The sequence below is a fragment of the Octopus bimaculoides genome, chromosome 21 (assembly GCF_001194135.2).
Source record: "Octopus bimaculoides isolate UCB-OBI-ISO-001 chromosome 21, ASM119413v2, whole genome shotgun sequence".
NCBI classification, from domain to species: Eukaryota; Metazoa; Mollusca; class Cephalopoda; order Octopoda; family Octopodidae; genus Octopus; species Octopus bimaculoides.
In genome coordinates, this window is record NC_069001.1 from 16,019,245 (window position 1) to 16,032,541 (window position 13,297).

General features: G+C 36.7%; 2 protein-coding genes across 2 annotated transcripts in view; one reads left to right on the top strand and one right to left on the bottom strand.

Annotated features, from left to right (window-relative positions):
* LOC106875905 (ATP-dependent RNA helicase DHX33-like) overlaps nucleotides 1-13,297 on the top strand; it is a 69,611-nt gene that overhangs the window by 46,511 nt on the left and 9,803 nt on the right. The window contains 3 exon segments of the mRNA XM_014924223.2: nucleotides 936-1,002; nucleotides 4,291-4,395; nucleotides 9,805-9,941. Coding sequence (XP_014779709.1) covers nucleotides 936-1,002; nucleotides 4,291-4,395; nucleotides 9,805-9,941 — 309 coding nt within the window.
* Nucleotides 1-13,297, bottom strand: part of LOC106875891 (uncharacterized) — a 45,502-nt gene that overhangs the window by 12,143 nt on the left and 20,062 nt on the right. The gene's annotated exons all lie outside the window — the stretch shown is intronic.

Consider the following 13,297-nt stretch of genomic DNA (forward strand, 5'->3'; position numbering starts at 1 on the left):
TCATCATCATCATCATCATCGTTTAACATCCGCTTTCCATGCTAGCATGGGTTGGATGATTTGACTGAGGGCTGGGGAACTGGATGGCTGCATCAGGCTCCAATCTGATCTGACAGAGTTTCTACAGCTGGATGCCCTTCCTAACGCCAACCACTCCTCCGAGAGTGTAGTGGGTATATTTACGTGCCACCGGCACAAGGGCCAGTCAGGCAGTACTGGCAACGGCCACACTCAAAATGGTGTTTTTTACATGCCACCTGCACAAGAGCTAGTTCAATGGCACTGGCGACGACCTCACTCGGGCAATGTATATTGGTAAAAAATGTAAGCATCAATGAGATTCCAGTGGCTGGTCCTTTGAAATGAAAATCCCTTTCAATGTTTCTCTCACCCGAGTTGTACTGGAAATCTCTTGATACTTGTTTTATTGTAAATACATTGAGTACCAGTCAGTACTTGACTGGTACTTTTTTTTCTTATTGACTCCTGAAAAGTTGAAAGACAAAGTTGACTTCAACAGGATTTGAACTCAGATTGTAAAGGGCCAGAAGAAATACTACAAGATATCTTTATCAGGGCCAACAATTTTGAGGGGAGAGTGTGTTTAGTTGACATCATCAAGCCAGTACTTCACTGGTACTTTATTTTATCAACCCCACTGGAAGGGATGAATGGCAAAATTGACTGTGGCAGTATTTAAACCCCTTTGTGGTTAATCAGTTTGAGAGGGATGAAGGGCAAAGCTGATCTCAGCAGTGTTTGAACATAGAAAGCAAAGTACAATGTTGCTAAGGCCAACATTGTGTTTCGTTTGTTTAGTGTTGGGGATGGATGCAATAAAATAATTCCTGAATTGTTTTTTCTTTCTTTTTCTTTTGGTTTATTAATTAAATATAACAAAAATACAAGTTATTTTTATTTCCTGTAATTTTCAGAGATGAAATCTTAAGCATTGTGTCTCTTCTGTCAGTTGATTCTTTAGTCTTTAATCCTCAAAGACAAGTAAGTACCTTATCTGTTTTATATTTTACAATTAATCATAATTCATTATTCGTCAGTCACCACCTTCCCCTTCTCATGAAAAAAAAAGACACTTCCATTTGTTTCCTTCCTGTATCTTTTATCTTAAAACCCACCCCACCCCCTCTTCACTTCAGTCAATTCTTATCTAACCCCACCCCACTTTACTGTTTATTTTTCATTTTCTTCTCCTGGTTTTCTTTTCTACTATTTTTACCACTATTTGTTCTCCTATTTACCTTCCAACAAATCTATTTACCTGTATAACTTACCTATCTATGTATATATAAACACGTGCACATACAAGTCAAACTACCTATTTATCAACTTACATAATACACACACACACACACACACACACACGTCATGTATAGGTGCTGGCATGGCTGTGTGATTAAGAAGCTCACTTTGTAACCACATGATTTCAGGTTCAGTTCTACAGCAAAGCACCTTGGGCAATTGTCTGCTTCTATAGACCCAGGTCAATCAATGCCTAATGAGTGAAATTTGTTCATGAAAACTCTCTCTTTATGTGTGTATATATATATATATATATATATACAAACACACACATCATACTTATATAGGTGTCTTTATGTTAGTTCCCCCACCAATACTTTTACAACTGGTGTTGGTTTGTTTGTGTTCCCATAGCTTAGCAGTTAGAAAAAGTACCAGATACCAGACTTGACACAAAATTTGTACAAGGGATTGATTTGTTTGACTAAAATACTTCAAGGTGTTGCCCCAGCATGGCTGCAGTCCAATAACTGAAACAAGATGAAAGATAAAGATTCATATTCACATATATATAGGTACACACACATCAGTCAAGCTACCTATTTACCAACTATATATATGTGTGTGTGTGTGTGTGTGTGTATATATATATATATATATATATATATATATATATATATATATAATCTACCTACTAAATCTATCCTCCTATATATCTATTTGTATACCTAATATACACACAAGTCAAACTACTTAGTTTGCCTATTTTCTTATAATTCTCTCACCCTGACTCTTCTTACTATCTAACTCTGACTGCCTATCTCACCCCCCCTCTCTCCATTCCTCTCTTTAATATACACACATACATACACCTACCTACCTAGCTGTGTGCCTTATTTATTACACACTGCTGCTCAGTGATTAAGTAATATAATAATCCTAAAATTCTTGTAGTCTTTCTGTTTTTAGTTAGTCAAAGTCCAAGTATTTTGGCATCGTTACAGAGCCGATATTTAAATCCTAGGTGCTTGTTTTCCCACTACATGTTCTTCATTCTTTTCAAACATTCTTGGATCCCATTCTTGGATATTTCTTTATTTGGTAATTTTTTTCTATCCTCTATCCTTCACTCAAGGAGATGTGGAGGCCTTCCAACAGTTCTTGTTAAACTTACCTATCACTCTATCTTGCTACCTATCTGTCTATTTAACTAACTTACATGCTGTCTTCCTATACATCTGTATGCTTACCTATCATGCATGTCTTTATATATGTGTACGTGTATACATCTATATATGTACATACATGTGTGTGTGTGTGCTAAAATAGCCTGGTATTTAAGGGCCTACAGCTATCTAACGCCTTGCCAGAACATCTGAGGGATCTTCATGGAGTAGGGGGTAGATGTTTTCAGGAAACAACTTAACCTCCTGCTATCCAAGGCCCCAAATGAACCCGTATCAAGGCAAGAAGCTCAAAAGAGGGCAGCAGTGTTGAACTCCCTCCTTCACCAAAAGCCAATCGCATAAGATTGACCATTGAAAAGGTAATTACACTGGCAGTGCTCCAGCATGGCCACAGCCTTAGGGCTGAAACTTAAAAAAGAATATATATATATATATATATATATATGGGAGAATATACAAATAATAACAACAGACGAGGACAGGTGGTGTAAATAACAAAAGTATATATTAGTATGACGCTCGGGAATACGATATATATATATATATATATATATAAAATCAAAATAGGCAGCAGTTTGCAATGCTTTACTAAAAAGGAAAGCTATAATTGTCACTAAACATGACTAGGATATTAGAAACACTTACATTGCTAGAAATAAGAGCTAAAATGCTCTAATACTGTAGTCAAAGCACATAATTGTATACATATTTACAGACAGGGACTATAATCGTCTGAGAACACCGTCCGAGGATCCCTTATGCTGAGTTCAGTTTTGGCAATTCCCATTGCCTCATCAGTAAGAAATGGCTCTACTTTGGCAGATTTCAGACTTAATTCTCTCTCTGTATTCTTTTATTCTTTTACTTGTTTCAGTCATTTGACTGTGGCCATGCTGGAGCACTGCCTTTAGTCAAACAAATCAACCTCAGGACTTATTCTTTGTAAGCCTAGTACTTAATCCATTGGTCTCTTTTGCCAAACCGCTATGTTACAGGGACCTAAACACACTAACTTCAGCTGTAAAGCGATGGTGGCGGGGACAAACACACACACACACACACACAACGGGCTTCTTTCATTTTCCGTCTACTAAATCTGCTCACAAGGCTTTGGTCGGCCCAAGGCTATAATAGAAGACACTTGCCCAAGGTGCCACACTGGGACTGAACCTGGAACCCTGTTTTTTCGGGAGCAAGCTTCTTACCACACAGCCACATATATATGTTTTCATCATGGAAATCTATGGATGATTTAACGAATCATTATTGTGTATACATAAAATTAAAATTGACAGCAATTTGCAAGGTTTTACCAAAAAAGGAAACTAGAATTGTCACTTAATGTGACTGGGGTATTATGACTATCTGGCTCAGAAGTTTTCTTTCCAACCATAAGGTTTTAGGTTCAAGTCCCCTGCTAAGTACTTTAGGCAAGTGTCTTTAACCAAACCTTGTAAGTGAATTTAGTAGGCAAATACTGAAAGAAGCCCATTGTATATATGTATATATATGTATGTGTGTGTGTGTATATGTTTATGTGTCTGTGTTTGTCCCCCCAACATCGCTTGACAACTGATGCTGGTGTGTTTATGTCCCTGTAACTTAGTGGTTCGGCAAAAGAGACCAATAGAATAAGTACTAGGCTTACAAAGAATAAGTCCTGGGGTCAATTTGCTCGACTAAAGACGGTGCTCCAGCATGGCCACAGTCAAATGACTGAAACAAGTAAAAGAGTAAAGAGTAAGGTACTTAACAGTGGGATTGAACCCAAAATCATGTAGTAGGGAAATGAACTTCTTAACCACAATAGACCTGCCTGTTACAATTTCCATTGTATTTTCAGCATGAAGAAGCTTTGGCAGCAAGAAAAAAATTTGAGTCACCAGAAGGAGATTTCATGACTTATTTAAATATCCTGCGAGCCTACAAAGCTGGCAATAGCAACAAGGTAAGCTAAGCTTTTATTTCTTTTGATACCAAACCATTGAGATAATCACTTCTAGTTCTTATCTTCCAAAACCAATGAGATAATCCAATGAGATAATCACTTCTAGTTCTTATCTTCCAAAACTTCTCATTTTAATGTGTGAGTATTTAAATTAAAAATCAGTCTATGATAATAATGTGGGAAACCTTTTGTTAAGGTAATGTCTTAAATACCAGCTTAACTCTTTTGGTACCAACCCTTCTATAACTACCATTTGATTCTGTAATCCAACATGGTGACATCTATATCAGTGTTTCTCAACAATTTTAGTCTCATGCCCCACTTTGAATTTTGGAAAACACGTGCACACATTGAACAAAGTGTGCATGAGCAATTTTGGATCAAAGGTCTCCATGGTGTGAGAGTTGTAAGAGAGAACAGAAAGCAGATTATTTGTAGAAACACCGACCACTTGAGAGTTTTCTGCCCTCATCTCCTTTGTCAGTGTCCTTGACAAAACATTGAAACTCAACTTGTCAAACTGTGTTAGGTGTGCATTCAATATCAGTGTGCCTGTGTGACAGGGTATTGGTGTATTGAGAGAGAAGTTGGATGTAAGAGGAATTAGATGCAGTGTGCAAGAGAGGAGACTGGACTGGATGAAGACAGTTGCATAAAGAAGTGCTGATCACTTAAAAGTGGAGGGAAGTTGTAGAAGGGGGAGATGCAGAAAGACATGGGATGATGTATTGAAGGCCAATTTCAAAATGCTAAACCTTACAAAGGAGATGACAGAGGATCAAGATAGGTGGCGCATTGCTATACTTGATAAGACCCATCCACCACAACGAATTTGAGATCCTAAAAACAAAGGTGCCATGTAAAAAGCATTGGTGTGGGTGCTGGTGCCATATAAAAGAACCCAGTACTCTCTGTGGTTGGTGTTAGGAAGGGCACCCAGCCATAGAAACCAAACCAAAACAGACTATGGAACCTGGTGCAGCTCCTGGCTTTGCTAATTCCTGTCATGCCATCCAACTCATTCTAGCATGGAAAACGGATATTAAATGTTGATGATGATGATTTGTATGTATGTATATGTGTATTTCTATTTAAATTAACAGCTTCCATGATAAGCTTTGGTTATGTTCCAAAAATCAGTTTAATCCTTTCGATATCATAATGAAATACACTCCCTTTGTTCTGTTTATTTCAAAATTAATGAAGAATTTAATGAAATAAGCTTCACCATTATTAAGTCGATATATAGGGTTTAAATCAACATGGAATTTTGACAAGTTTTAATTTAGATCACTTTGAAACAAGACAAGTAGGCTAGAGGTTTAGGTATTGCTCTCACAATCATAAGATTGTGATTTCAATTCCTGGATCATGCAGTGTATTGTGTTCTTGAGCAGAACACTTCAGACCCCTGCCCTAGACCACTCGGTTGACGATGGACTGGCATCTTATTCAGGAGAGTATTGAAATCTCAGTCACTTATTCATCATAGAAACCTGGTTAACCAGGTTTAAGTTTCAGCCTTTTGAGTGCTAAAGCACTTTACAAACCTAAAAAAAGAAGAAACCAAAGAAAAGAAAAACTCAGTTTATGTCATAAAACCAGGAGTGGCAACAGGTTAGAGTTGGTATCGAAAAGGGTTGACTTAGAAATAAATATACAAAGCTAGTTAGTCTCTTAAATGCAGTTTTCTTGACTATTTTCACTTATTAATAGAACCACACACATCCGTTGTGTATTTCATTAGAAGACTCATTATGAAAGAGATAACATATTTCAGATGTCAGTTTTAATGGTTAAATATCCAATTGTCTAAGAACACTGATTCACAAGATCAGAATATTTCTAGTTATTATCCTCGTCTTTAGAAATGCTACAATTCTCCATATCCATTTCCAAGGATCGTTTTTTAAAAGCCTCAACATTCTTTCTTATTGCCCACACGACATCAAGGAGATTTTGGTTTTGTTTCTCTGTTTATATATTTATTTATTTATTCATTCGTTTTCTTTCTTTCATCTCCTCAATACTAAAAGAGATCTATCCAAAAATGGAGCATTATTCTTGTATCTCTCATTTACTGGCACCACAGACTGCATTCAGAGGAAAACCATATGCCAAACTCCTTCGCTTTTCTCTCTCTGATAGTTTCCAGAGTCTGAGCTGCCATTCAGCTGTGTCATAATAATGGCTCTTCACAACAGGCTGAACTTACAATCAAGTGTAATAGCACTTCTCTATTCTGTATTCTTAGTAATGTTGATTATTTCTTGTTAACTTGGAGAAAACTTACCTGCTAAAGCATTCATGCTATTATAAACAGCCCCACTCTCTCTCTCTCTCTCTCTGTTTATCTTTCTTTTTATCTTGCTCTTTGTCTCTTTTTTTCTCTCTATTATGCTTCTGCCCTCTTTCTTTCTATCTCTACTCTTGCTTCTACACTATTTTTTTTGTCTGTCTATCTTTCTTTTTTATCTTTCTCTCCCGCTTTCCATCTTTTTCTTCTTATCTCTCCATCACACTCTCTCTCTTTCTACCTCTCTGTCTTTCTTTCTTTTAATCTCTATTCCTGTCTCTACACCCGCTATTTCTTTGTCTATCTATCTTTCTACCTCTTCACCCACTATCTCTCTTGCCATCTTCCCTCTACTAAACTTACATTTTCAATATAAATTATTCTTCTCTCTTATTGTTTCTCAATCTCAGAAATTGCCCCATCTTTGTTGGTCACCTCTAATAAAACCTTCACAGAACAGAGACCTACTTCGATATTTACCCTCCTACCTGCTTGCTAGCTTCCTTGCTTGCTTGTTAGCTCTTGGTATTCTTTTCTTCTTTTCCTGCTTAATTTATTGTTCAGCCTTCTGACGTGAGTTTTCCTTCTCTATGACTGCAGTACACGGGAATCTATCCAAATATAGTCTTCATTTTACTTTCATATTTATCTAGCGCCAAACCACCTGTTTTTCTCTCAAAGCCTGTTAGCATTAGGTAGTGTATTACCATGTTGTCCTGATACTGATACAGGAGAGCCACCATTATTATTATTATTATTATTATTATTATTATTATTATTGTTGTTGTTGTTGTTGTTCGTAGAATCGTAATTGGTTAACAGAAATGTTAAGGTGTTGCCAAGGTCAACTTTGCCGTATATCCTTTCAGGGGTTAATTATAAAAAGTACCAGTTGAGTACTGAGGTTGATGTAATTAACTACTCGTTTCCTAATTGCTGGTCTTGTGCCAAAATTTGAAACAACTATTTTTATCGTTGTTGTTATTATTATTGTTGTTGTTGTAATCTGTTTTGATAAACGTACAATAAACAATTTTTGTTTGTTAAAACAATGTTTTTAAACTGTCTGTCTGACACCAACCCTCTTGAGACTGCCTCTAGTTTTAGGATACAAAACCAACCAGCCTTAGAATGTTTAATTTAAAAATTAGTATCAACCATTATAATCTCTGTTCAAAAAAGATTTTCTTTTATTATTTTGTGTTCCCTAAACATCAGCTTACTAATGGAAGAGTTAGCCATGCATCAGTGCAAGCAGGACTGCATGATGATGGAGTTTACTTTACAACTGCATGGTCGTGGGCTTGATGCTGCTGTGTGGCACCTTGGGTAAGATTCATATACCACAGGATCAGGTCAATCAAAACATTTGAAAATTCACTGGACAGAAAACATATGGAATCAAAAGGCGGTGAGCTGGCAGAAACGTTAACACACCAGGCAAAATGCTGAGCAGTATTTTGTCTGCTGTTACGTTCTGAGTTCAAATTCTGCCGAGGTCGACTTTGCCTTTCATCCTTTCGGGGTCGATAAATTAAGTACCAGTTATGCACTGGGGTCGATGTAATCGACTTAATTCTTTTGTCTGTTCTTGTTTGTCCCCTCTATGTTTAGCCCCTAGTGGACAATAAAGAAATAAGAAAACATATGGAAGCCCGTGTGTGTGTAACCACATGATTTTGGGTTCAGTCCCACTGCATGGCACCTAGTGCGAATGTTGATCACTCACATGCCATGGGAACTAGCTCTGTGAAGTCCTATGATTGAAGACAGTAAAGTCCAGGGAACTTCTGTTTCAAAACCAGCACACAGTTATTTTACTATCTTAAGTAGCCCTGTGTGGCTAATAAAAGAAAGTTATCTTAAGTGTATGTCAACTGAAATATGGTAACAGAATGGTTGACACTTTTGTGAGAGGCTGTGTAAGTTTTCATGGTGTTGGAAAATATTTCTCCAGAACAGGATGTCAGTCTGTCACAGAATTTCTCACTTACAGCTGAGTGAACTGTAGCAATATTAAAATGAAGTGTTATGCTCAAGAACACAATGCACCACCCAGCCTGAGGATTGAAACCATGGTCTTGCAGTGGTTGCAAGTCCAACACTTTAACCATTAGGCCATGTGCCTTCACCTTTGGAACATAAATTAACATGAAAATTTGATGGAAGGTTTTTATATGCCTATGGACCCCTTTGATTCCTGTCTTACTCTCCTGGACTTCCATAGCCATGAGGTATAAAAAAAAATTCTGTATTTTTATAATTAAATATCATTAGGAACTGTCTTTTATCTTTTGCTTGTTTCAGTTATGAAACTGTGACCATGCTGGAGCAGTACCTTGAAAATTTTTAGTTGAATGAATCAACCCTAGTACTTATTTTTTAAAGCCTGGTATTTATTCTATCAGTTGTTTTTGCCAAACTGCTAAGTTATGGGGACGTAAACACAACACTGGTTGTCAAGCAGTGGCGGGGAACAAACACAGACACAAAGACTCTCGCTCTGTCACACACACACATGCACATATGTATGATGGGCTTCTTTCAGTTTCTGTTTACCAAACCCATTCACAGGGCTTTGGTTGGCCCAAAGCTATATTGGAGGACACTTGCCCAAGGTGCCACGCAGTGGGACTGAACCCAAAACCATGTGCTAGTGAAGCAAACTTCTTACTATGCAGCCATGCCTGTGCATATTGTATAAAAATTAAAAAAAAATATTTTGTGTATTGTAGAAGTAAAAGCAGTTTACTGCACATAAATTTTAACAACAAAATCTTATATGAACCCTCAAGGGCCATATGGAAGGACCCTGGTTGAGAATCACTGATTTAGATCATCATCATCTTAAAAAAGCAAGTTTGTATCATAGCACCCAAGAATAGTCTCAGACAGGTTGGTATCAGGTTAAGTTTCATTCTATTTTATAATTGCTTTCATAAAATATATATATTAGTGACAAAGTCAGTACTAATACCAGAAAGTAATACTATATTTTTTTAACAGGACATCCACATTTAAGTGGGGGATAAATATTACCTCTCACTTTTTTTTATAATTTTCAGTCACAATTTGTTTGAAAATATTCAATTTGTTGAATTATTCTATTTTAGAAATGGTGCCGAGAAAATTTTGTGAATTCAAAAAATGCTCAGATGGCATTAGATGTACGTAAGCAGCTACGTACAATCTGTATGGACCAATCGTTTCAGATAAACTCCTCCGTCAGAGATTCATCAGCAGCAGTCAGGTTTGACTCTATATTTAATTTTTCACTTTTTATTTCTATTTTTAATCTTTCATTTTGCACACACAATTAATCTCCCCCTATCATCTACACCAGGTGTGTGTGTGCATATATATATATATATATATATATATATATATATATATATATATATATATATATATATATATATATATATATATATATATATATGTGTGTGTGTGTGTGTATGTGTGTGCTGAAGATAAATCACATTTACTTCATTTCCTTTCTATTTAGGTACACACGTCAGTTCGAGTCATTAATAGTAATAATGGTGGTGGTAGCGGTTTCTAATTTTAGGTACAAAGCCAGCAATTCTGGAGTAGGGGCGATGCTTCTACCAATCCAGAATCCTAATAATAATTGTAGTAGTGGTAGTAGTTGTAATTTTTTTATTCGTCACAAGGGCTTAAAAGGAAAGAGAGAGGAACTATTCAAAAGGAGAGGATATAATATTGTGAAGGATTTGCATAAAATATGTTAAGATAGAATAACAAAAACAAGAAATAACAACAAAATAACAGTTAAAATCCCCAGTTTGAGAGGAGGCCAGTCAAGGAAAACCCCTAACATAACCTGGTTTAACTTGGATTATCTTGACCAGCAACAGCAAGTGCCCCTCTCCAATTTGTTGTTTTCCTTTGCATGCTCAAAGTAGGCCCATTCACTCAGGGGCACTTACACCCACCCTTCAAGAAATTTATTGTGTAGCACCTCTCTCTCTATTCCCACCTTCCTTTCTAAGCGCATTTCAAAAATGTTGATAAGGACAGAGCTGAAGAGGAGGCAAGCTTCTGTCCTCATACATTTCAGTCTTGTCCTCCATACAAACTCTTTCATCTTAGCCACCAGGTAGAGGAAAATTGCCTGACCTTTCCAGCCAAAGAAAGGTGATAGATGATGCTTACATTCGTCACTATCATCAGTGTTTTAACATCCACTTTTCCATGAATTCATGAGTGATACAGAATTCAATGAGGCAGATTTTTCTATGGCTGTTGCTTATGTATTTGCTTTGCAAGATTCCTGATGGGAAATTATGTGTCAAAATATCCCCAAATATAACAAAATATATATGTGTGTGTATGTATATACTTATATATAAAAATATATAAAGCAAGAAGATGGAAAGACCAGGCTTTAATTGCAAATCACAACAATTGTTTCTGTGCAATAGTGACAACTGTTGCTGAGATTTCCATAACATACTACTACATAAATTATTATATAAAAATAATTACATAAATAACCATGATCCAGCAGCAGCTGTCTACCAGCACATTATCAGGTGAGTGGCTTTGAAAGCACTGCTGGATCATGTTCAGTTTCCCCATCCCTTTGTATTATTAACATTCTCTCTAATACCAACAAAAAGGAAAAAAAAACAGGTCCAGAACTGGGTGTAGAAGGAAAAAACAAAATTGTATACACCTAGAAGGCTATATACACAAAAATCATATTCACAAAACCATGTGCACCTAGAAAACCTAGAATTAATCTTAAGGACTAGGAAAGTAATTTTCATTGATTCAATGAGTAGATGAATCCTTTAGCATTTAAACTGACCATATCTGGCCAAAATACTCTACCTGTTTTATGTTCAAACTGGCCAGGTTTTGTTTCTCACAAGATCATTCTAAAAAATTAACAATTCATCATTATTATCATGTCTGTTTATATAGGCATGATACTCTTTTCCTTGTAGAAAAAAATGTTGGGTAAGTATCTTCTACTGTAGCCTTTGGTTGCCCAAAGCCTTGTGAGTGGATTTGGTAGATGGAAACTGAAAGAAGCCTGTTGTATATGTATATATGTATGTATCTTTGTGTGTGTGTTTTTGTGTCCCCATAACATAGCGGTTTGCCAAAAGAAACCAATAGGATAAGTCCTCGGCTTAAGAAGTAAATCCTGGGGTCGATTTCTCTGACTAAAACCCTTCAAGGCAGTGCTTCAGCATGGCCACAGTCAAATGACTGAAACAAATAAAAGAATATATATATATGCACACACACACACACACACAGGTTCTATTCATTAAAGCCCCCACCCCTCAAATCTTCGCAAACTGTTACTCAGAGTTTCACGTGACCATTTGTCAGACAATTTTTCTAGCTTTAATAAATAGTATATTACTCTACCTTTGGTAATTGACTACTATTTTTCCACCTTATTTTGCATGTATGTGCTTACTTGTGTGTGTGTAATTGGCTCCCATGCAGGTGGAATGTAAAAAATACCTTTTGAGTGAGTCCGTTGCCAGTACCGTGCAACTGGCCCTCGTGCCGGTGGCACGTAAAAGCACCAACTACACTCTCGGAGTGGTTGGCATTAGGAAGGGCATCCAGCTGTAGAAACTCTGCCAGATCAGATTGGAGCCTGGTGCAGCCATCCAGTTCACCAGTCCTCAGTCAAATCGTCCAACCCATGCTAGCATGGAAAGCGGACGTTAAACGATGATGATGATATACATAACAGAGAAATATAAGCAATGTTCCAAAAAAAAAACGCGTTTTGTAAATCTCTGCTTTCAAACAAAATACATAGACAGTTTCTTGTCACTTTTACCATCACAGTGAACCAGTAATTAGCCAATTAGAAGTCTGCAAGCATTGACATGTTTTGAATGATGCAGTTTTAGGTACACTATAATAGTCCTGATAAAAAAATGTCAGGATGGTCACAGATAGAATGTCTTTGATCATATAACAGCTCAGTGAAGACTGGCCCAGTGCCAAAAAAACAATAATTTGCATTTTCCATCGTCAGCATTTAACTTCCACTATTCCACTGTTCCTTCCTAGAATGGTTCATTAGAATTTGTTGAGGAACATTTTCTACTGCAGGATGCTCTTACTGTTGTCAACCCTTGCCTTGTTTCCAAGCAAGGTTATATTTCACCATGTTTTTACCGAAGGATGGATGTAGACAACACTGCTTGTACTTTGGTGACATTCATTTTGCAGCCATCATGCAATGTCAAGAACAAGGAGACACAAACCACCCCACCTACCCACACACATACATATGTTTTATCATTTACTTGTTTAAGTCATTGGACTGCAGCCATGCTGGAGCACTGCCTTGAAGAAATTTTAGTCAAATGAATCAACCCCAGTACTAATCTTTTTTTAAGCCTGGCACTTATTCTGTTAGTCTTCTGCCAAACCACTAAGTAATGGGGGACATAAACACACCAACACCGGTTGTCAAGCAGTAGTAGGGGACAAACACACACACACACACACATATATATATACACACACACACACATATATATATATATATATATACATATAGATACATATATATATATATATATATATATATATATATATATA